Source organism: Diorhabda sublineata, chromosome 8, assembly GCF_026230105.1.
Source record: "Diorhabda sublineata isolate icDioSubl1.1 chromosome 8, icDioSubl1.1, whole genome shotgun sequence".
NCBI classification, from domain to species: domain Eukaryota; kingdom Metazoa; phylum Arthropoda; class Insecta; order Coleoptera; family Chrysomelidae; genus Diorhabda; species Diorhabda sublineata.
In genome coordinates, this window is record NC_079481.1 from 30,250,426 (window position 1) to 30,277,494 (window position 27,069).

Genomic DNA, 27,069 nt, shown 5'->3' on the forward strand with positions numbered 1-27,069 from the left:
GAATGCTTTTTGTGAGGTTATGTTTTTCTAAAATCTCTTATACGGTCTAGAGGTGTAAATAATCATGAAAATCAGTTTCTTTTCGATAAAAATCACATATAGGGAGATACTTGAACCAAATCATAGTATATAATTACGTTTTCGATATTTTTTTACGAAAATTTAATTGTTTTTATACGAAAATCGACAGTTTTAGATAGAAATCGTTGTATTATAACTTTTTATTAGTGTATAAACTTGTAAATTCGAAAAAAAATCATCTTTGAATGCTTTTTGTGAGGTTATGTTTTTCTAAAATCTCTTATACGGTATAGAGATGTAAATAATCATGAAAATCAGTTTCTTTTCGATAAAAATCACATATAGGGTGATACTTGAACCAAATCATAGTATATAATTACGTTTTCGATATTTTTTTACGAAAATTTAATTGTTTTTATACGAAAATCGACAGTTTTAGATAGAAATCGTTGTATTATAACTTTTTATTAGTGTATAAACTTGTAAATTCGAAAAAAAATCATCTTTGAATGCTTTTTGTGAGGTTATGTTTTTCTAAAATCTCTTATACGGTCTAGAGATGTAAATAATCATGAAAATCAGTTTCTTTTCGATAAAAATCACATATAGGGTGATACTTGAACCAAATCATAGTATATAATTACGTTTTCGATATTTTTTTACGAAAATTTAATTGTTTTTATACGAAAATCGACAGTTTTAGATAGAAATCGTTGTATTATAACTTTTTATTAGTGTATAAACTTGTAAATTCGAAAAAAAAATCATCTTTGAATGCTTTTTGTGAGGTTATGTTTTTCTAAAATCTCTTATACGGTCTAGAGATGTAAATAATCATGAAAATCAGTTTCTTTTCGATAAAAATCACATATAGGGTGATACTTGAACCAAATCATAGTATATAATTACGTTTTCGATATTTTTTTACGAAAATTTAATTGTTTTTATACGAAAATCGACAGTTTTAGATAGAAATCGTTGTATTATAACTTTTTATTAGTGTATAAACTTGTAAATTCGAAAAAAAATCATCTTTGAATGCTTTTTGTGAGGTTATGTTTTTCTAAAATCTCTTATACGGTCTAGAGATGTAAATAATCATGAAAATCAGTTTCTTTTCGATAAAAATCACATATAGGGAGATACTTGAACCAAATCATAGTATATAATTACGTTTTCGATATTTTTTTACGAAAATTTAATTGTTTTTATACTAAATCGACAGTTTTATATACAAATCGTTGTATTATAACTTTTTATTAGTGTATAAACTTGTAAATTCGAAAAAAAATCATCTTTGAATGCTTTTTGTGAGGTTATGTTTTTCTAAAATCTCTTATACGGTCTAGAGGTGTAAATAATCATGAAAATCAGTTTCTTTTCGATAAAAATCACATATAGGGAGATACTTGAACCAAATCATAGTATATAATTACGTTTTCGATATTTTTTTACGAAAATTTAATTGTTTTTATACGAAAATCGACAGTTTTAGATAGAAATCGTTGTATTATAACTTTTTATTAGTGTATAAACTTGTAAATTCGAAAAAAAATCATCTTTGAATGCTTTTTGTGAGGTTATGTTTTTCTAAAATCTCTTATACGGTATAGAGATGTAAATAATCATGAAAATCAGTTTCTTTTCGATAAAAATCACATATAGGGTGATACTTGAACCAAATCATAGTATATAATTACGTTTTCGATATTTTTTTACGAAAATTTAATTGTTTTTATACGAAAATCGACAGTTTTAGATAGAAATCGTTGTATTATAACTTTTTATTAGTGTATAAACTTGTAAATTCGAAAAAAAATCATCTTTGAATGCTTTTTGTGAGGTTATGTTTTTCTAAAATCTCTTATACGGTCTAGAGATGTAAATAATCATGAAAATCAGTTTCTTTTCGATAAAAATCACATATAGGGTGATACTTGAACCAAATCATAGTATATAATTACGTTTTCGATATTTTTTTACGAAAATTTAATTGTTTTTATACGAAAATCGACAGTTTTAGATAGAAATCGTTGTATTATAACTTTTTATTAGTGTATAAACTTGTAAATTCGAAAAAAAATCATCTTTGAATGCTTTTTGTGAGGTTATGTTTTTCTAAAATCTCTTATACGGTATAGAGATGTAAATAATCATGAAAATCAGTTTCTTTTCTACAAAAATCACATATAGGGTGATACTTGAACCAAATCATAGTATATAATTACGTTTTCGATATTTTTTTACGAAAATTTAATTGTTTTTATACGAAAATCGACAGTTTTATATACAAATCGTTGTATTATAACTTTTTATTAGTGTATAAACTTGTAAATTCGAAAAAAAATCATCTTTGAATGCTTTTTGTGAGGTTATGTTTTTCTAAAATCTCTTATACGGTCTAGAGATGTAAATAATCATGAAAATCAGTTTCTTTTCGATAAAAATCACATATAGGGTGATACTTGAACCAAATCATAGTATATAATTACGTTTTCGATATTTTTTTACGAAAATTTAATTGTTTTTATACGAAAATCGACAGTTTTAGATAGAAATCGTTGTATTATAACTTTTTATTAGTGTATAAACTTGTAAATTCGAAAAAAAATCATCTTTGAATGCTTTTTGTGAGGTTATGTTTTTCTAAAATCTCTTATACGGTCTAGAGATGTAAATAATCATGAAAATCAGTTTCTTTTCGATAAAAATCACATATAGGGTGATACTTGAACCAAATCATAGTATATAATTACGTTTTCGATATTTTTTTACGAAAATTTAATTGTTTTTATACGAAAATCGACAGTTTTATATACAAATCGTTGTATTATAACTTTTTATTATTGTATAAACTTGTAAATTCGAAAAAAAAATCATCTTTGAATGCTTTTTGTGAGGTTATGTTTTTCTAAAATCTCTTATACGGTCTAGAGATGTAAATAATCATGAAAATCAGTTTCTTTTCGATAAAAATCACATATAGGGTGATACTTGAACCAAATCATAGTATATAATTACGTTTTCGATATTTTTTTACGAAAATTTAATTGTTTTTATACGAAAATCGACAGTTTTATATACAAATCGTTGTATTATAACTTTTTATTAGTGTATAAACTTGTAAATTCGAAAAAAAATCATCTTTGAATGCTTTTTGTGAGGTTATGTTTTTCTAAAATCTCTTATACGGTCTAGAGATGTAAATAATCATGAAAATCAGTTTCTTTTCGATAAAAATCACATATAGGGTGATACTTGAACCAAATCATAGTATATAATTACGTTTTCGATATTTTTTTACGAAAATTTAATTGTTTTTATACGAAAATCGACAGTTTTAGATAGAAATCGTTGTATTATAACTTTTTATTAGTGTATAAACTTGTAAATTCGAAAAAAAATCATCTTTGAATGCTTTTTGTGAGGTTATGTTTTTCTAAAATCTCTTATACGGTCTAGAGATGTAAATAATCATGAAAATCAGTTTCTTTTCGATAAAAATCACATATAGGGTGATACTTGAACCAAATCATAGTATATAATTACGTTTTCGATATTTTTTTACGAAAATTTAATTGTTTTTATACGAAAATCGACAGTTTTAGATAGAAATCGTTGTATTATAACTTTTTATTAGTGTATAAACTTGTAAATTCGAAAAAAAATCATCTTTGAATGCTTTTTGTGAGGTTATGTTTTTCTAAAATCTCTTATACGGTCTAGAGATGTAAATAATCATGAAAATCAGTTTCTTTTCGATAAAAATCACATATAGGGTGATACTTGAACCAAATCATAGTATATAATTACGTTTTCGATATTTTTTTACGAAAATTTAATTGTTTTTATACGAAAATCGACAGTTTTAGATAGAAATCGTTGTATTATAACTTTTTATTAGTGTATAAACTTGTAAATTCGAAAAAAAATCATCTTTGAATGCTTTTTGTGAGGTTATGTTTTTCTAAAATCTCTTATACGGTCTAGAGATGTAAATAATCATGAAAATCAGTTTCTTTTCGATAAAAATCACATATAGGGTGATACTTGAACCAAATCATAGTATATAATTACGTTTTCGATATTTTTTTACGAAAATTTAATTGTTTTTATACGAAAATCGACAGTTTTAGATAGAAATCGTTGTATTATAACTTTTTATTAGTGTATAAACTTGTAAATTCGAAAAAAAATCATCTTTGAATGCTTTTTGTGAGGTTATGTTTTTCTAAAATCTCTTATACGGTCTAGAGATGTAAATAATCATGAAAATCAGTTTCTTTTCGATAAAAATCACATATAGGGTGATACTTGAACCAAATCATAGTATATAATTACGTTTTCGATATTTTTTTACGAAAATTTAATTGTTTTTATACGAAAATCGACAGTTTCAGATAGAAATCGTTGTGGTATGACCTTTTAATAGTGTATAAACTTGAAAATGCAACATAATAGAAAGTGGTACCAAAAGTGCTAATTTAGCGTTACGTAAATTCAAACTAATAAAACGAGTTTATTCATTGTGATGTCTAATCATAGGCAACTCGTTTTAAACATCAAAATTGACGTATAACACTTTATAATTCTGGAATATTTGCGCAAACATAATTTTTAATCACTTTATCAACTTTTTTATCTACCTGGTATAATATATTTCAATATAAACAATGTTTTAATCTAGTAGTCCGCGTCGTACATAATTTTTTTCGAGTAGATTAAATGAAATCGTCGTAAATACGCCATTTTATTCATTTTCATTCATTTCGATTGTGTGATTTTGGTTATTTCGTATCGGTCGTTCGTCATTTTGAGAAGAACAACCTTCAAAATCGAGCTGTCTGTCATATGGAAGCAGGAAACAAAATGCAGGGACCACGCGCGGCAAAATTCTCCCTTACCCCCCGACCCACCCCACCACTGCGATGTTGTAAGCTACAGGTCATTCACCTCGTACACAGTCCCGGCAAAGCCAAGTAGAGAGCCACTATAACCAATCCAGTGTTTCACAAGTACTTATTTCACTATTTTGTGAATTTTTTATTGTTCCGAAATGACATTTTACCTTTGCGAAATTATTAATACCGAATAGAAACGAAATCTACACCTGATAAGTGACAGTGAGTGTATAAACGAAACAGACCCGCTATACTTTCGATATGAATTCAAACTTAACCTAGATTTGGGATTTTCGTTTACGGTTCGTGAAGAAGATAGTGAAATGTACTAGTTTACTAATTGAAAAGAAAAGACGCGTTTCAAACAAAAATTCCTAACCTACAAAAGCTGTTGAAGCTATTTGTGTTTTAGTGTTATTAAAACTTGCCAAAGTGATCTAATAAATGGGAATATATCGGTGGTTTTTCGCTGTTAATAACTATACAGAACAAAAAATGTGAGTATGAATTAAAAAATCGAATTTTATTACGTAAATATCAGACGTCATCGATGAAAATAAATAATAAAAAAAAAGCGTTATATAACCGTAATCAGTTACGTAAACAATATATGATATGTAAATACGATAGATATAAATGAATTTTAAAGGAAAATATTATTATATTTACTGTTTTATGAAGCTTTTTTATGAAATAATTTTAAAAACGATAATTTCCTTATTATAAGTAAAAAGTAATGATGTGGCAACACGGTACCAAAGGCCGCATTCGATTGTAATGAAGCTTCAACGGGTCGTTGACCCCGCTCTTAATGTAGGTCAGTAATGGTGGGCGTCGACTTGCGCAGTTTTCCTACAAAACTGTTATTTAAAATCGCTGTTAGTCAAGGTATTAGCCCTAAATTGAAACCGAAAATTACCTTATTTTTGCATAGATACGATAATTTCGAATAAATTTACTTGAAAATTTATACGAGGATGAATTGAAAGTTTTATTTTTCGGTAGAATTAATTTTATAGGTCATCGCTTATTAAGTGCTGCCAACGGTCTATTTTAAAACGACCGAATGTCATTGGCCAAAGGTTTTACATCCTTATCATTTTTCAATGTACTTAACCTCAATATTTCGCATTATATTTATGTAATTTTTTGATATTGATATTGAACTCTAAAAAAAAAAATGCTTTTGAAAACCTATCGCATTTTTATAAAGTAGGTCTCGTGGTCTATGACCTTCGGGGTAGTTGGAACGTTGACAATATATATACCGGGGTAGGACGATATGTTTAAAAAATAATTGAATTATACGTAAAACTTTTTTATTATTGATTTTAGAAGAAAAATTTATTTTTCATAAAAGTTTCTGTATAACCTGAAGTTCAAAATATAATCATCAGATGTCGAAATTTTTCGATCGTATAAAAGATTCGTTAACTAATATAGTACGTGTACCCTGTAGCTTGTTATTTCGACGTTTGTCTTCAAAATAACATTACCCCGAGTAATGAATTAATTTATTTGTATAAATAAGGCAATAATCTTATCGTTTCCGTTATCACATAAAAATAATCTTGTCTTGACCTAGTTTCAAACATTTCTGGCATATTAATGTTTATTAGTTCAAATTGTTTACTTAAAGTTTTAGATTTACTATTGCTTTGATATTTATCGTACATTGTATTCAAATTAACATGAAAAAGTCGATTAATTAGGTTCAATTTAGTCAAATCCACGTCACGATTTCATAATTTCGTCCATATTTCTTGAACTATTGAAAATTGAGCTTTGGAATATAGCTCATTCGATTCAGAGGGTATCGATCTGTGAGTTTTGAAATTTTAATGTTTCACAAACTTTTCATTTACAATATACAGGGTCTTAAAGTTAGAAAAAATGTTGAGGTAGCTTATTTTTAATCATATCTCCTGAAATATCAAATATAGAGCTCTGAAATCAATCTCTATCGATTCAGAATATGAGAATCTATGAATTTTGAAATTTTGAGGTCCCAAAGTTTTCCTATAACCAATATACAGGGTCTTAAAGTTAGAGAAAATGTTGAGGTAGCTTATTTTTAATCATATCTCCTGAAATATCAAATATTGAGCTTTGAAATTAATCTCTATCGATTCAGAATATGAGAATCTATGAATTTTGAAATTTTGAGGTCCCAAAGTTTTCCTATAACCAATATACAGGGTCTTAAAGTTAGAGAAAATGTTGAGGTAGCTTATTTTTAATCATATCTCCTGAAATATCAAATATAGAGCTCTGAAATCAATCTCTATCGATTCAGAATATGAGAATCTATGAATTTTGAAATTTTGAGGTCCCAAAGTTTTCCTATAACCAATATACAGGGTCTTAAAGTTAGAGAAAATGTTGAGGTAGCTTATTTTTAATCATATCTCCTGAAATATCAAATATTGAGCTTTGAAATTAATCTCTATCGATTCAGAATATGACAATCTATGAATTTTGAAATTTTGAGGTCCCAAGGTTTTCTTATAACCAATATACAGGGTCTTAAAGTTAGAGAAAATGTTGAGGTAACTTATTTTTAATCATATCTCCTGAAATATCAAATATTGAGCTTTGAAATTAATCTCTATCGATTCAAAATATGAGAATCTATGAATTTTGAAATTTTGAGGTCCCAAAGTTTTCCTATAACCAATATACAGGGTCTGAAAGTTAGAGAAAATGTTGAGGTAACTTATTTTTAATCATATCTCCTGAAATATCAAATATAGAGCTTTGAAATCAATCTCTATCGATTCAGAATATGAGAATCTATGAATTTTGAAATTTTGAGGTCCCAAAGTTTTCTTATAACCAATATACAGGGTCTTAAAGTTAGAGAAAATGTTGAGGAAGCTTATTTTTAATCATATCTCCTGAAATATCAAATATAGAGCTTTGAAATCAATCTCTATCGATTCAGAATATGACAATCTATGAATTTTGAAATTTTGAGGTCCCAAAGTTTTCTTATAACCAATATACAGGGTCTTAAAGTTAGAGAAAATGTTGAGGTAGCTTATTTTTAATCATATCTCCTGAAATATCAAATATAGAGCTTTGAAATTAATCTCTATCGATTCAAAATATGAGAATCTATGAATTTTGAAATTTTGAGGTCCCAAAGTTTTCCTATAACCAATATACAGGGTCTTAAAGTTAGAGAAAATGTTGAGGAAGCTTATTTTTAATCATATCTCCTGAAATATCAAATATAGAGCTTTGAAATTAATCTCTATCGATTCAAAATATGAGAATCTATGAATTTGGAAATTTTGAGGTCCCAAAGTTTTCCTATAACCAATATACAGGGTCTTAAAGTTAGAGAAAATGTTGAGGTAGCTTATTTTTAATCATATCTCCTGAAATATCAAATATAGAGCTTTGAAATCAATCTCTATCGATTCAGAATATGAGAATCTATGAATTTTGAAATTTTGAGGTCCCAAAGTTTTCTTATAACCAATATACAGGGTCTTGAAGTTAGAGAAAATGTTGAGGTAGCTTATTTTTAATCATATCTCCTGAAATATCATATATTGAGCTTTGAAATTAATCTCTATCGATTCAGAATATGACAATCTATGAATTTTGAAATTTTGAGGTCCCAAGGTTTTCCTATAACCAATATACAGGGTCTTAAAGTTAGAGAAAATGTTGAGGTAGCTTATTTTTAATCATATCTCCTGAAATATCAAATATAGAGCTTTGAAATCAATCTCTATCGATTCAGAATATGACAATCTATGAATTTTGAAATTTTGAGGTCCCAAAGTTTTCTTATAACCAATATACAGGGTCTTAAAGTTAGAGAAAATGTTGAGGTAGCTTATTTTTAATCATATCTCCTGAAATATCAAATATAGAGCTTTGAAATTAATCTCTATCGATTCAAAATATGAGAATCTATGAATTTTGAAATTTTGAGGTCCCAAAGTTTTCCTATAACCAATATACAGGGTCTTAAAGTTAGAGAAAATGTTGAGGAAGCTTATTTTTAATCATATCTCCTGAAATATCAAATATAGAGCTTTGAAATTAATCTCTATCGATTCAGAATATGACAATCTATGAATTTTGAAATTTTGAGGTCCCAAGATTTTCTTATAACCAATATACAGGGTCTTAAAGTTAGAGAAAATGTTGAGGTAGCTTATTTTTAATCATATCTCCTGAAATATCAAATATAGAGCTTTGAAATCAATCTCTATCGATTCAGAATATGAGAATCTATGAATTTTGAAATTTTGAGGTCCCAAAGTTTTCCTATAACCAATATACAGGGTCTTAAAGTTAGAGAAAATGTTGAGGTAGCTTATTTTTAATCATATCTCCTGAAATATCAAATATAGAGCTTTGAAATCAATCTCTATCGATTCAGAATATGAGAATCTATGAATTTTGAAATTTTGAGGTCCCAAAGTTTTCCTATAACCAATATACAGGGTCTTAAAGTTAGAGAAAATGTTGAGGTAGCTTATTTTTAATCATATCTCCTGAAATATCAAATATTGAGCTTTGAAATTAATCTCTATCGATTCAGAATATGACAATCTATGAATTTTGAAATTTTGAGGTCCCAAAGTTTTCTTATAACCAATATACAGGGTCTTAAAGTTAGAGAAAATGTTGAGGTAGCTTATTTTTAATCATATCTCCTGAAATATCAAATATAGAGCTTTGAAATCAATCTCTATCGATTCAGAATATGAGAATCTATGAATTTTGAAATTTTGAGGTCCCAAAGTTTTCCTCTAACCAATATACAGGGTCTTAAAGTTAGAGAAAATGTTGAGGTAGCTTATTTTTAATCATATCTCCTGAAATATCAAATATAGAGCTTTGAAATCAATCTCTATCGATTCAGAATATGAGAATCCATGAATTTTGAAATTTTGAGTTCCCAAAGTTTTCCTATAACCAATATACAGGGTCTTAAAGTTAGAGAAAATGTTGAGGTAGCTTATTTTTAATCATATCTCCTGAAATATCAAATATAGAGCTTTGAAATCAATCTCTATCGATTCAGAATATGAGAATCCATGAATTTTGAAATTTTGAGGTTCCAAAGTTTTCCTATAACCAATATACAGGGTCTTAAAGTTAGAGAAAATGTTGAGGTAGCTTATTTTTAATCATATCTCCTGAAATATCAAATATAGAGCTTTGAAATCAATCTCTATCGATTCAGAATATGACAATCTATGAATTTCGAAATTTTGAGGTCCCAAAGTTTTCCTATAACCAATATACAGGGTCTTAAAGTTAGAGAAAATGTTGAGGTAGCTTATTTTTAATCATATCTCCTGAAATATCAAATATAGAGCTTTGAAATCAATCTTTATCGATTCAGAATATGACAATCTATGAATTTTGAAATTTTGAGGTCCCAAAGTTTTCTTATAACCAATATACAGGGTCTTAAAGTTAGAGAAAATGTTGAGGTAGCTTATTTTTAATCATATCTCCTGAAATATCAAATATAGAGCTTTGAAATTAATCTCTATCGATTCAGAATATGAGAATCTATGAATTTTGAAATTTTGAGGTTCCAAAGTTTTCCTATAACCAATATACAGGGTCTTAAAGTTAGAAAAAATGTTGGGGTGGCTTATTTTTAATCATATCTCCTGAAATATCAAATATAGAGCTCTGAAATCAATCTCTATCGATTCAGAATATGAGAATCTATGAATTTTGAAATTTTGAGGTCCCAAAGTTTTCTTATAACCAATATACAGGGTCTTAAAGTTAGAGAAAATGTTGAGGTAGCTTATTTTTAATCATATCTCCTGAAATATCAAATATAGAGCTTTGAAATCAATCTCTATCGATTCAGAATATGAGAATCTATGAATTTTGAAATTTTGAGGTTCCAAAGTTTTCCTATAACCAATATACAGGGTCTTAAAGTTAGAGAAAATGTTGAGGTAGCTTATTTTTAATCATATCTCCTGAAATATCAAATATAGAGCTTTGAAATCAATCTCTATCGATTCAGAATATGAGAATCTATGAATTTTGAAATTTTGAGGTTCCAAAGTTTTCCTATAACCAATATACAGGGTCTTAAAGTTAGAGAAAATGTTGAGGTAGCTTATTTTTAATCATATCTCCTGAAATATCAAATATAGAGCTTTGAAATCAATCTCTATCGATTCAGAATATGAGAATCTATGAATTTTGAAATTTTGAGGTTCCAAAGTTTTCCTATAACCAATATACAGGGTCTTAAAGTTAGAAAAAATGTTGGGGTGGCTTATTTTTAATCATATCTCCTGAAATATCAAATATAGAGCTCTGAAATCAATCTCTATCGATTCAGAATATGAGAATCTATGAATTTTGAAATTTTGAGGTCCCAAAGTTTTCTTATAACCAATATACAGGGTCTTAAAGTTAGAGAAAATGTTGAGGTAGCTTATTTTTAATCATATCTCCTGAAATATCAAATATAGAGCTCTGAAATCAATCTCTATCGATTCAGAATATGACAATCTATGAATTTTGAAATTTTGAGGTCCCAAGGTTTTCCTATAACCAATATACAGGGTCTTAAAGTTTACATAAGAAAGTTATAGAAAATGTTGAGGTTAGGTTATCTCCTGAAATATCAAATATAGAGCTTTAGAATCCATTTCAATCGATTCAGAATATTTCAAATATTTATCCCCAATTTACCGAGTTTAAATAATCACACAGAAATATTATTACAATAGTTTCTAATTTTTCAACAGACTGTACCTTGAATTTCACTGACGATTATTCAATATAAATGATATTTTTTGATGTAATTCAGTTTTGAAAAAATTATTTACGAAATTTTAATAAAAACGTGGTGTATCCTATCCGATTTTAATATAATACATTTATGAGAAATAACACAAAAGTTAGTACGCCACTGGCTGGACTAGAACGAGTCATTGAGATATATCGTTTGTTAAAAAAGAAGAATTTGACGTTTACCTTGTTTATTAAAAGGTTTTTCATTAAATTTATTAGTTATATATAATATATTTAGTAAAATAGCGGAAGTCGTGACTCGTGATTACCTTTCTTTTTAACATCTGATGTGTCTAGCAATTTTATTACTTTTCAATTCATTTCTGAAATGGTAGTGAAAGTTCAGGTTCAAGTGAGAGAGAGAGAGAGAGAGATAGACTGACATTCTTTTTTCGCCATAGACTGTTACGTAAAAAACTTTTAAAGTGACGTGACTGAATATACGAGGGTAACGGTAAAAGTATTTTAATCGTGTTTTAAAAATAATTAAAATAGTGAGTGTAATAGTGAAAGACACTAAATATATATCCTAATATACGAGACGTGGTCATAAATAACATGCCAATGAACTGTTGTATTCGTAAAAAAACTTTTGTCGAATAGGAAATAAATAAATAAGTTGGATCAATACCCTTTACTATTTTTACCGACTTTATTTTTTTTTATAAATCAAATTTATCTCGAACAAATTATAGACGTAATAAATTTTCTATTTAACGTATAACCAATAAACTTTCGAGCGGGATCATCGACCTCTTCATAAATTTAAAATATTGATATTAGATTCGTAGTAGCTCGTTAAAATTATAGATGGAAAATATTAGGCATCGATTTTTTGTAAAGTTACATTTTTTTAATATATTTTAATATATTTCAATGATATAGGGTTGTGTTGTGTTATACGGGCTATTTAAAAACTTCAGCACCCTGTATAATGTTACAGAAATTTAAAAAAGAAGATCTGTTGTCACCAAAACCTTCGAATAGTATTAAAAATTATTTATTCATTAAGTAATTAATTCTATAGTTAATTAAAAATAGTACGCCGCTGTAAACGGCAGAATCGTTTGTTATTTTTTCACTTTGACACTATTTTTTGCTTTTCGAAGTGCGAATACAACTTTATAACTAATTTTACCCGTAATAATTATATTTTTAATACGATTTTTATTTCTCTCCAGGACTAATGAACCAAATGACTATTAATGTCTGAGAATATTTAAAGAAATTCTAGAATTTTCGTATCGGTTTTTTTATTGGATCGTCTCGTAGTTTTTTTGTTTAATACAATATGCGAAAAAGAAATTTGGGTTCGTTCACCTCTGAATATCTACGTCGATAAGATAGGGAGTGAATATTTGGATGCATTGTTGATATTCAAATTCGACAATGAAAAAAAAAATAGAATAATACAGATTGTATCTGGAATTTTTGGTTCAGTCGTTTCTTATTTCATCATCGTTGGTGTCGCAAATAATTAGGTAATGACGTTTAATTAGTTTTCTTATTTTAATATTCCTCCGTTGGAAATTTCGTTTTTTTAACTTGAAATTGATATACCGAGTGAGTCAAATCAAAAAAAGTTATTTGGTATGTAATTTTATTTAATTTTATGTATAACGAGTTATTGATAGTTCAAATATGGGGATAATATTAATCACGAACGCTAAAATAAATAGAGCATTGAGCTAAAATTATAGAGGAAGGTTTTTGAAGGTTAGTTGTGTGTAGAAAAAAATTAAGAACTTGATATGATTAACACTTTTGTAAATACGAGGCTTCCAAGTTGATCAAATATTAATGAAAATCACATACATGTTTAAAAAATCAGTCAAGCCAAAATATTTAGAGAATTGAGCTGAAAATTCATAGAGATGTTATTAAGGGTTAGATTTATGAAGAAAAAAATTAGGACTTTGATATTATTCACAGGATTGGATATACGAGGGTTAAAACTTGTTCGAATGTTAACGAAAAACATATGAATGTTTAAAAAATCAGTCAAGCCAAAATATTTAGAGAATTGAGCTGAAATTCCATAGAGATGTAGTTGAGGGTTGGTTTAATGTAGAAATAAATTAGAACTCTGATATAATTCACAGTACTGGAAATACAAGGTTTCAAATTCGTTAAAATATCAATGAAAATCATATACATGTTTAAAAAATCGCTCAAGCCAAAATATTTAGAGAATTGAGCTGAAATTTCATAAAGATGTAGTTGAGGGTTGGTTTAATGTAGAAATAAATTAGAACTCTGATATCATTCATAGTAATGGAAATACAAGGTTTCGAATTCGTTAAAATATTAATGAAAATCATATACATGTTTAAAAAATCGCTTAAGCCAAAATATTCAGAGAATTGAGCTGAAATTTTTTAGAAATGTTATTAAGGGTTATATTCATGAAATAAAAAATTAGGATCTCAATATGATTCACAGGATTGGATATACGAGGGTTAAAACTTGATCGAATGTTAACGAAAAACATATGAATGTTTAAAAAATCATTCAAGCCAAAATATTTAGAGAATTGAGCTAAAATTTGATAGAGATGTAGTTGAGGGTTGGTTTAATGTAGAAATAAATTAGAACTCTGATATCATTCATAGTAATGGAAATACAAGGTTTCGAATTCGTTAAAATATTAATCAAAATCATATACATGTTTAAAAAATCGCTCAAGCCAAAATATTTAGAGAATTGAGCTGAAATTTCATAAAGATGTAGTTGAGGGTTTGTTTAATGTAGAAATAAATTAGAACTCTGATATCATTCATAGTAATGGAAATACAAGGTTTCGAATTCGTTAAAATATTAATCAAAATCATATACATGTTTAAAAAATCGCTCAAGCCAAAATATTTAGAGAATTGAGCTGAAATTTCATAAAGATGTAGTTGAGGGTTGGTTTAATGTAGAAATAAATTAGAACTCTGATATAATTCACAGTACTGGAAATACAAGGTTTCAAATTCGTTAAAATATCAATGAAAATCATATACATGTTTAAAAAATCGCTCAAGCCAAAATATTTAGAGAATTGAGCTGAAATTTCATAAAGATGTAGTTGAGGGTTGGTTTAATGTAGAAATAAATTAGAACTCTGATATCATTCATAGTAATGGAAATACAAGGTTTCGAATTCGTTAAAATATTAATCAAAATCATATACATGTTTAAAAAATCGCTTAAGCCAAAATATTCAGAGAATTGAGCTGAAATTTTTTAGAGATGTTATTAAGGGTTATATTCATGAAGAAAAAAATTAGGATCTCAATATGATTCACAGGATTGGATATACGAGGGTTAAAACTTGATCGAATGTTAACGAAAAACATATGAATGTTTAAAAAATCAATCAAGCCAAAATATTTAGAGAATTGAGCTAAAATTTGATAGAGATGTAGTTGAGGGTTGGTTTAATGTAGAAATAAATTAGAACTCTGATATCATTCATAGTAATGGAAATACAAGGTTTCGAATTCGTTAAAATATTAATCAAAATCATATACATGTTTAAAAAATCGCTCAAGCCAAAATATTTAGAGAATTGAGCTGAAGTTTTATTGAGGTGTTACTAAGGGTTAGATTTATGAAGAAAAAAATTAGGACTTTGATATTATTCACAGGATTGGATATACGAGGGTTAAAACTTGTTCGAATGTTAACGAAAAACATATGAATGTTTAAAAAATCAGTCAAGCCAAAATATTTAGAGAATTGAGCTGAAATTCCATAGAGATGTAGTTGAGGGTTGGTTTAATGTAGAAATAAATTAGAACTCTGATATAATTCACAGTACTGGAAATACAAGGTTTCAAATTCGTTAAAATATCAATGAAAATCATATACATGTTTAAAAAATCGCTCAAGCCAAAATATTTAGAGAATTGAGCTGAAATTTCATAAAGATGTAGTTGAGGGTTGGTTTAATGTAGAAATAAATTAGAACTCTGATATCATTCATAGTAATGGAAATACAAGGTTTCGAATTCGTTAAAATATTAATCAAAATCATATACATGTTTAAAAAATCGCTTAAGCCAAAATATTCAGAGAATTGAGCTGAAATTTTTTAGAGATGTTATTAAGGGTTATATTCATGAAGAAAAAAATTAGGATCTCAATATGATTCACAGGATTGGATATACGAGGGTTAAAACTTGATCGAATGTTAACGAAAAACATATGAATGTTTAAAAAATCAATCAAGCCAAAATATTTAGAGAATTGAGCTAAAATTTGATAGAGATGTAGTTGAGGGTTGGTTTAATGTAGAAATAAATTAGAACTCTGATATCATTCATAGTAATGGAAATACAAGGTTTCGAATTCGTTAAAATATTAATCAAAATCATATACATGTTTAAAAAATCGCTCAAGCCAAAATATTTAGAGAATTGAGCTGAAGTTTTATTGAGGTGTTACTAAGGGTTAGATTTATGAAGAAAAAAATTAGGACTTTGATATTATTCACAGGATTGGATATACGAGGGTTAAAACTTGTTCGAATGTTAACGAAAAACATATGAATGTTTAAAAAATCAGTCAAGCCAAAATATTTAGAGAATTGAGCTGAAATTTCATAGAGATCTAGTTGAGGGTTGGTTTAATGTAGAAATAAATTAGAACTCTGATATAATTCACAGTAATGGAATTACAAGGTTTCGAATTCGTTAAAATATTAATGAAAATCCTATACATGTTTAAAAAATCGCTCAAGCCAAAATATTTAGAGAATTGAGCTGAAAATTCATAGAGATGTTAGAAAGGGTTAGATTTATGAAGAAAAAAATTAGGACTTTGATATTATTCACAGGATTGGATATACGAGGGTTAAAACTTGTTCGAATGTTAACGAAAAACATATGATTGTTTAAAAAATCAGTCAAGCCAAAATATTTAGAGAATTGAGCTAAAAATTCATAGAGATGTTATTAAGGGTTAGATTTATGAAGAAAAAAATTAGGACTTTGATATTATTCACAGGATTGGATATACGAGGGTTAAAACTTGTTCGAATGTTAACGAAAAACATATGATTGTTTAAAAAATCAGTCAAGCCAAAATATTTAGAGAATTGAGCTGAAATTTCATAGAGATGTAGTTGAGGGTTGGTTTAATGTAGAAATAAATTAGAACTCTGATATAATTCACAGTACTGGAAATACAAGGTTTCGAATTCGTTAAAATATTAATGAAAATCATATACATGTTTAAAAAATCGCTCAAGCCAAAATATTTAGAGAATTGAGCTAAAAATTCATAGAGATGTTAGAAAGGGTTAGATTTGTGAAGAAAAAAATTAGGACTTTGATATTATTCACAGGATTGGATATACGAGGGTTAAAACTTGTTCGAATGTTAACGAAAAACATATGAATGTTTAAAAAATCAGTCAAGCCAAAATATTTAGAGAATTGAGCTAAAAATTCATAGAGATGTTATTAAGGGTTAGATTTATGAAGAAAAAAATTAGGACTTTGATATTATTCACAGGATTGGATATACGAGGGTTAAAACTTGTTCGAATGATAACGAAAAACTTATGAATGTTTAAAAAATCAGTCAAGCCAAAATATTTAGAGAATTGAGCTAAAAATTCATAGAGATGTTATTAAGGGTTAGATTTATGAAGAAAAAAATTAGGACTTTGATATTATTCACAGGATTGGATATACGAGGGTTAAAACTTGTTCGAATGATAACGAAAAACTTATGAATGTTTAAAAAATCAGTCAAGCCAAAATATTTAGAGAATTGAGCTAAAAATTCATAGAGATGTTATTAAGGGTTAGATTTATGAAGAAAAAAATTAGGACTTTGATATTATTCACAGGATTGAATATACGAGGGTTAAAACTTGTTCGAATGATAACGAAAAACATATGAATGTTTAAAAAATCAGTCAAGCCAAAATATTTAGAGAATTGAGCTAAAAATTCATAGAGATGTTATTAAGGGTTAGATTTATGAAGAAAAAAATTAGGACTTTGATATTATTCACAGGATTGGATATACGAGGGTTAAAACTTGTTCGAATGATAACGAAAAACTTATGAATGTTTAAAAAATCAGTCAAGCCAAAATATTTAGAGAATTGAGCTAAAAATTCATAGAGATGTTATTAAGGGTTAGATTTATGAAGAAAAAAATTAGGACTTTGATATTATTCACAGGATTGGATATACGAGGGTTAAAACTTGTTCGAATGATAACGAAAAACTTATGAATGTTTAAAAAATCAGTCAAGCCAAAATATTTAGAGAATTGAGCTAAAAATTCATAGAGATGTTATTAAGGGTTAGATTTATGAAGAAAAAAATTAGGACTTTGATATTATTCACAGGATTGAATATACGAGGGTTAAAACTTGTTCGAATGATAACGAAAAACATATGAATGTTTAAAAAATCAGTCAAGCCAAAATATTTAGAGAATTGAGCTGAAATTCCATAGAGATGTAGTTGAGGGTTGGTTTAATGTAGAAATAAATTAGAACTCTGATATAATTCACAGTACTGGAAATACAAGGTTTCAAATTCGTTAAAATATTAATGAAAATCATATACATGTTTAAAAAATCGCTCAAGCCAAAATATTTAGAGAATTGAGCTGAAATTTCATAAAGATGTAGTTGAGGGTTGGTTTAATGTAGAAATAAATTAGAACTCTGATATCATTCATAGTAATGGAAATACAAGGTTTCGAATTCGTTAAAATATTAATCAAAATCATATACATGTTTAAAAAATCGCTCAAGCCAAAATATTTAGAGAATTGAGCTGAAATTTTTTATAGGTGTTACCGAGGGTTAGTTTTATGAAGAAAAAAATTAGGACTTTGATATGATTCGCGGTATTGGAAATACGAGACTTGGAACTCGTTCAAATATTAATGAATAAAAAATTATCATTTTTCCCACTTAAATCGCCATCTTTCAAGAAACATCTGTAAAATTTTTATCTTATATATATCATTTTGAAGACATGTGGCAACAATGTACAACTACTATTCAATATGTATCACGAATTATTAAAAAAAAAATAATTTACTTAATATTGAATTTATTAGTTACTTTTTTTCACCCACCGTATAAATACCAACGAGTATACGAGTCGATCTTCCCCCACTACTTGATTAAAGTTATATAATTGCAAATTTTTTTGTAACATTTCGCAATCCACACAATTTTTTTAGTTAATTTTTGTTTACACCCCGTATTATATAGTTTTTTCCCAATAAGTATTGTATTTATAGGATTTTTTATTCGATTTCCCCTTTTTTTTTGTATGTCAAAGACCGGAGTGAACTTCATGGGTCCGCAAAACCGAGAGAATCAGTTCGAATTATATTGTGTATCAAATTAGATGTCATTAACCTTGTATGATAAATTTGGTACTTGAGCCCGCTGTAGACGCAATAATTATTTGTTTTACACTCGTCTACGTATCGACAATAAAGAATCATTTAAAAAAATTTAAATATCATTTAATACTCGTTATGAACAATCATTACAGTACTTGTAGGTAAAATATTTCATGTTCGTATTATACAATTCGACTTTTCTAATTCGTCTTTGTTCTCGGAAATTTCCACGAATACAACCAGTGGCGTAGTTGATTTAATTCGAATAATTAAGTTTCATAATCTAAAAAAATTAAAGCGGAAATCGATTATGTACGAGATCATATCTGAACAGCGTTGCCAAACTTTGAAAGCGATATGGGAAAACGGGAAATTTTGAAAATAAGAAAAATATATTTTGATTTGTTTGCGTGCGAAATTTTCTTTTCAGATAATTTTAATTAGCATAGTCATAAGGGGAATAAAATGAAAGTGAGTTGAGTTTGGTTATAAAACACATTTTTTTGTTATAAAAAATTGACAAAAATTGACACAATTTTGATTTAGAAATTCTCCTAGAACATTTCATATCTAAAAAAACAAATTTCTGGAAGTTTAATTCACAAGGGAAACAATTAGGGATATGGTAAAAGGAAGCATTTCAGAGATATAGGGCTTCAAAGTTAAAGTACCCAAAGTTTCGTTGTAATAAACAGTTTTTTGTTTAAAAAAAATGATAAAATTTTGAAAAATGAACTTTTTGAACGTATTTTTTAAATTATATTCTATTAGGCCCTTAATGAATGATGTAAAATCAAAAAAAGCCAATGTTTTCATACAAAAATTCTTCCAGAACAAAATAATATCAATATTGAGTTCATATTTAAAAAAAAACGATGTTGGAAGTATGATTTACAAGGGAAAAAAACAGGAGTGTCAGAATGGAAAGCATTGCAGAGATACAGGGCTTCAAAGTGACATTAAACATTAATAAAAAAATGTTTTGATTCAAAAATTCTTCCAGATCAAAATAATATCGATATTGGGTTCATATTTTCAAAAAAACGATTTTGGAAGTATAATTTACAAGGGAAAAAAATAGGAGTGTCGTAATGGAAAGCATTGCAGAGATACAGGGCTTCAAAGTGACATTAAACATTAATAAAAAAATGTTTTGATTCAAAAATTCTTCCAGATCAAAATAATATCGATATTGGGTTCATATTTTCAAAAAACGATGTTGGAAGTATGATTTACAAGGGAAAAAAATAGGAGTGTCGTAATGGAAAGCATTGCAGAAATACAGGGCTTCAAAGTGACATTTAACATTAATAAAAAAGTGTTTTGATTCAAAAATTCTTCCAGAACAAAATAATATCAATTTTGGGTTCATATTTTCAAAAAACGATGTTGGAAGTATGATTTACAAGGGAAAAAAATAGGAGTGTCGTAATGGAAAGCATTGCAGAGATACAGGGCTTCAAAGTGACATTTAACATTGATATAAAAAAATGTTTTGATTCAAAAAATCTTCCTGAACAAAATAATATCAATATTGGGTTCATATTTTCAAAAAAACGATTTTGGAAGTATAATTTACTAGGGAAAAAAATAGGAGTGTCGTAATGGAAAGCATTGCAGAGATACAGGGCTTCAAAGTGACATTTAACATTAATAAAAAAGTGTTTTGATTCAAAAATTCTTCCAGATCAAAATAATATCGATATTGGGTTCATATTTTCAAAAAAACGATTTTGGAAGTATAATTTACTAGGGAAAAAAATAGGAGTGTCGTAATGGAAAGCATTGCAGAGATACAGGGCTTCAAAGTGACATTTAACATTAATAAAAAAGTGTTTTGATTCAAAAATTCTTCCAGATCAAAATAATATCAATGTTGGGTTCATATTTTCAAAAAAACGATTTTGGAAGTATAATTTACTAGGGAAAAAAATAGGAGTGTCGTAATGGAAAGCATTGCAGAGATACAGGGCTTCAAAGTGACATTTAACATTAATAAAAAAGTGTTTTGATTCAAAAATTCTTCCAGATCAAAATAATATCAATGTTGGGTTCATATTTTCAAAAAACGATGCTGGAAGTATAATTTACAAGGGAAAAAAACAGGAGTGTCGTAATGGAAAGCATTGCAGAGATACAGGGCTTCAAAGTGACATTTAACATTGATATAAAAAAATGTTTTGATTCAAAAAATCTTCCTGAACAAAATAATATCAATATTGGGTTCATATTTTCAAAAAAACGATTTTGGAAGTATAATTTACAAGGGAAAAAAATAGGAGTGTCGTAATGGAAAGCATTGCAGAGATACAGGGCTTCAAAGTGACATTTAACATTAATAAAAAAGTGTTTTGATTCAAAAATTCTTCCAGATCAAAATAATATCAATATTGGGTTCATATTTTCAAAAAACGATTTTGGAAGTATAATTTACAAGGGAAAAAAATAGGAGTGTCGTAATGGAAAGCATTGCAGAGATACAGGGCTTCAAAGTGACATTTAACATTAATAAAAAAGTGTTTTGATTCAAAAATTCTTCCAGATCAAAATAATATCAATTTTGGGTTCATATTTTCAAAAAACGATGTTGGAAGTATGATTTACAAGGGAAAAAAACAGGAGTGTCGTAATGGAAAGCATTGCAGAGATACAGGGCTTCAAAGTGACATTTAACATTGATATAAAAAAATGTTTTGATTCAAAAATTCTTCCAGAACAAAATAATATCAATATTGGGTTCATATTTTCAAAAAACGATGTTGGAAGTATAATTTACAAGGGAAAAAAACAGGAGTGTCGTAATGGAAAGCATTGCAGAGATACAGGGCTTCAAAGTGACATTTAACATTGATATAAAAAAATGTTTTGATTCAAAAAATCTTCCTGAACAAAATAATATCAATATTGGGTTCATATTTTCAAAAAAACGATTTTGGAAGTATAATTTACAAGGGAAAAAAATAGGAGTGTCGTAATGGAAAGCATTGCAGAAATACAGGGCTTCAAAGTGACATTTAACATTGATATAAAAAAATGTTTTGATTCAAAAATTCTTCCAGATCAAAATAATATCAATATCGGGTTCATATTTTCAAAAAACGATGTTGGAAGTATGATTTACAAGGGAAAAAAATAGGAGTGTCGTAATGGAAAGCATTGCAGAAATACAGGGCTTCAAAGTGACATTTAACATTAATATAAAAAATGTTTTGATTCAAAAAATCTTCCTGAACAAAATAATATCAATATTGGGTTCATATTTTCAAAAAACGATGTTGGAAGTATGATTTACAAGGAAAAAAAACAGGAGTGTCGTAATGGAAAGCATTGCAGAGATACAGGGCTTCAAAGTGACATTTAACATTGATATAAAAAAATGTTTTGATTCAAAAAATCTTCCTGAACAAAATAATATCAATATTGGGTTCATATTTTCAAAAAAACGATTTTGGAAGTATAATTTACAAGGGAAAAAAACAGGAGTGTCGTAATGGAAAGCATTGCAGAGATACAGGGCTTCAAAGTGACATTTAACATTGATATAAAAAAATGTTTTGATTCAAAAAATCTTCCTGAACAAAATAATATCAATATCGGGTTCATATTTTCAAAAAACGATGTTGGAAGTATGATTTACAAGGGAAAAAAACAGGAGTGTCGTAATGGAAAGCATTGCAGAGATACAGGGCTTCAAATTGAAAAAAGAATGTTTTCATTCAGAATATTTTCCAGATCAAAATAATAAAAATACTGAGCTTAGATTATACAGAAACAGTGCTAAAGGTCTAATCTATAAGAAAAAAAATCATCAATACTCTAAATATAAAGATTTCCGAGATACAGGTTCTCAAATTGATAATAAGCTAAATAGGTTATGGAAGAAACTTTTATTAATATTCGAGAATGCAAAATACCTCAAAATATTAAAAAAAAAATAATTTATATACGATGAATTTTGATAAATAATTTTTAATTAGCAAATTAAGAACCTCGTGTCATTATATGACGTCACTATTAAGTTTATTATTCAAATATTTATTTTATACACATTATTATCTATATAAAATTCATGACTGGAGTGGATTATTTGATTAGTATGTAAAAAAGTTCAATGGCATAGGGTCAAGTCCATAAAATAAATAATCAAAAGTAAATTTGCGACAAACGGCATTTTTTTACCTTCCTCATAAGGTCAGCATTAGTTAAAAACAAATAAATATCTATATATATATATATATATATATAATATTGATGACAAACATTTTTTTAAATATCAATCGTCCAAAAAAAATAAATATCCGAATACGTAAAACCGACCCCATTGAATTAGGCATGAGGCATCGCGATCACGGTGCAGAATCTCGGGGTCAACGTACGTCCTCAAAACATTGCCTGCCGTGCCAACGGCAGTGTTGCCGATACTTCAATACAAACCATCCTAATTTTTACCTTCAGTCAAGTTTTTCGAATTTAACCGTTTGCGTATCGAGTATTATTACGTAAAAGTGGTTTAGACAACACTAGGAAATAATATTGTTGGGGTAGGCTACCCCTATAACGGAATATTTCGAAATATATTTGTTTGATTTAATTTTTCTGCTTAATCGGATGTTTTGGACCACCTGGGATTGTCTGACGGGTTCGGTTAGGTCGTAAAAATCAATTTCGGGTTGAGTGACCAAAAAACTATTTCGATTCGCATGGTTAAAAATAATTTTATACAATATATATATTTTTTTGAAGGAAATTTGATTTTGAAAAGTTTCTATTATGGTTTTACAATTTATTTTTTGTTTATAGGTTATGGGAGAAACACAAATTTCAGGTGAGTTTGTTTTTTCAAAAATACTGACAGTTGATTCGTTAAAACGTAAGTCCCAATGATTTACGAGGGTCGTTTGAGAAGTTCTCGATCCAAAATTGAACTAATCAATTTTTTTCCATGATTATTTTGATTTTTCAACTCAATCTCTATATATTTAATCCAGGGACGCTTTAAGATTATTTCTCGGTGAAATTGAAGTTTATTTATACAAGGAGGAAAAAGATTTTTCACGAAATTTTCAATTGAAAGGAATTTTGGATTGGAATAAACTTGAAAAATCAATTCTTGAATGGATGTAAGTCAAATAAAATTATTTTCAAATTGAATTTTTCTAAGAAAAATTAGTTTTAACAATAGAAAATTATTTTTTTGTCAAATTGAACTAAGAAAAGCTCATTTTGGACTGAATTAAATTTCTAAAAAATGATTATTGGGCAAAATAGATTTTGACGCGACAATATTTTATCAAATTTTCACGAAAAACTTATTTTCGACCGATAAAAACCCAGAATATTAGTTTTATTTTCGATAGTTGAAAAAATCCAATTTTTTAACAAATTTTCACGAAATATTCTTAATACATTTAATCAAACTCAGAAAACCTAGTTTGGACTAAGGAAAACTCAGGAAAACTTATTTTCGACCGAGGAAAATCCAGAAAATTCGTTCTCTTGTTGATTAGAATCTAGAAAAAGCCAATTTTCGATTAAATTCCCACGAAAATCCGTTAATTCATCGATCAAACTCAGAAAAATCTATTTTTGGCTGAGGAAAATCCAGAAAAACATATTTTTGATCGAGGAAAACCCAGAAAATTCGTTTTCTCGTTAGATAGAATCTAGAAAAAGCCAATTTTCGATTAAATTTCCACGAAAATCCGTTAATTCATCGATCAAACTCAAAAAATCTATTTTTGGCTGAGGAAAATCCAGAAAAACATATTTTTGATCGAGGAAAACCCAGAAAATTCGTTTTCTCGTTAGATAGAATCTAGAAAAAGCCAATTTTCGATTAAATTTCCACGAAAATCCGTTAATTCATCGATCAAACTCAAAAAATCTATTTTTGGCTGAGGAAAATCCAGAAAAACATATTTTTGATCGAGGAAAACCCAGAAAATTCGTTTTCTCGTTAGATAGAATCTAGAAAAAGCCAATTTTCGATTAAATTTCCACGAAAATCCGTTAATTCATCGATCAAACTCAAAAAATCTATTTTTGGCTGAGGAAAATCCAGAAAAACATATTTTTGATCGAGGAAAACCCAGAAAATTCGTTCTCTTGTTGGATAAAATCTAGAAAAAGCCAATTTTCGATTAAATTTCCACGAAAATCCGTTAATTCATCGATCAAACTCAAAAAATCTATTTTTGGCTGCGGAAAATCCAGAAAAACATATTTTTGATCGAGGAAAACCCAGAAAATTCGTTTTCTCGTTAGATAGAATCTAGAAAAAGCCAATTTTCGATTAAATTTCCACGAAAATCCGTTAATTCATCGATCAAACTCAAAAAATCTATTTTTGGCTGAGGAAAATCCAGAAAAACATATTTTTGATCGAGGAAAACCCAGAAAATTCGTTTTCTCGTTAGATAGAATCTAGAAAAAGCCAATTTTCGATCAAATTTCCACGAAAATCCGTTAATTCATCGATCAAACTCAGAAAAATCTATTTTTGGCTGAGGAAAATCCAGAAAAACATATTTTTGATCGAGGAAAACCCAGAAAATTCGTTTTCTCGTTAGATAGAATCTAGAAAAAGCCAATTTTCGATTAAATTTCCACGAAAATCCGTTAATTCATCGATCAAACTCAAAAAATCTATTTTTGGCTGAGGAAAATCCAGAAAAACATATTTTTGATCGAGGAAAACCCAGAAAATTCGTTTTCTCGTTAGATAGAATCTAGAAAAAGCCAATTTTCGATTAAATTTCCACGAAAATCCGTTAATTCATCGATCAAACTCAAAAAATCTATTTTTGGCTGAGGAAAATCCAGAAAAACATATTTTTGATCGAGGAAAACCCAGAAAATTCGTTTTCTCGTTAGATAGAATCTAGAAAAAGCCAATTTTCGATTAAATTTCCACGAAAATCCGTTAATTCATCGATCAAACTCAAAAAATCTATTTTTGGCTGAGGAAAATCCAGAAAAACATATTTTTGATCGAGGAAAACCCAGAAAATTCGTTTTCTCGTTAGATAGAATCTAGAAAAAGCCAATTTTCGATTAAATTTCCACGAAAATCCGTTAATTCATCGATCAAACTCAAAAAATCTATTTTTGGCTGAGGAAAATCCAGAAAAACATATTTTTGATCGAGGAAAACCCAGAAAATTCGTTCTCTTGTTGGATAAAATCTAGAAAAAGCCAATTTTCGATTAAATTTCCACGAAAATCCGTTAATTCATCGATCAAACTCAAAAAATCTATTTTTGGCTGAGGAAAATCCAGAAAAACATATTTTTGATCGAGGAAAACCCAGAAAATTCGTTTTCTCGTTAGATAGAATCTAGAAAAAGCCAATTTTCGATTAAATTTCCACGAAAATCCGTTAATTCATCGATCAAACTCAAAAAATCTATTTTTGGCTGAGGAAAATCCAGAAAAACATATTTTTGATCGAGGAAAACCCAGAAAATTCGTTTTCTCGTTAGATAGAATCTAGAAAAAGCCAATTTTCGATTAAATTTCCACGAAAATCCGTTAATTCATCGATCAAACTCAAAAAATCTATTTTTGGCTGAGGAAAATCCAGAAAAACATATTTTTGATCGAGGAAAACCCAGAAAATTCGTTTTCTCGTTAGATAGAATCTAGAAAAAGCCAATTTTCGATTAAATTTCCACGAAAATCCGTTAATTCATCGATCAAACTCAAAAAATCTATTTTTGGCTGAGGAAAATCCAGAAAAACATATTTTTGATCGAGGAAAACCCAGAAAATTCGTTCTCTTGTTGGATAAAATCTAGAAAAAGCCAATTTTCGATTAAATTTCCACGAAAATCCGTTAATTCATCGATCAAACTCAAAAATCTATTTTTGGCTGAGGAAATCCAGAAAAACATATTTTTGATCGAGGAAAACCCAGAAAATTCGTTTTCTCGTTAGATAGAATCTAGAAAAAGCCAATTTTCGATTAAATTTC

The 27,069-nt window shown here is 27.9% G+C and overlaps 1 protein-coding gene across 2 annotated transcripts in view; it reads left to right on the forward strand.

Annotated features, from left to right (window-relative positions):
* Nucleotides 1-5,058: 5,058 nt before the first annotated feature.
* LOC130447652 (hormone receptor 4) overlaps nt 5,059-27,069 on the forward strand; it is a 44,082-nt gene continuing 22,071 nt past the window's right edge. For both annotated transcript variants that reach the window (XM_056784600.1, XM_056784601.1), the window contains exons 1-2: nt 5,059-5,419; nt 23,898-23,922. In XM_056784600.1, coding sequence (XP_056640578.1) covers nt 23,901-23,922 — 22 coding nt within the window. In that variant the 5' untranslated portion in view covers nt 5,059-5,419; nt 23,898-23,900. The remainder of the gene's footprint in view (nt 5,420-23,897; nt 23,923-27,069) is intronic.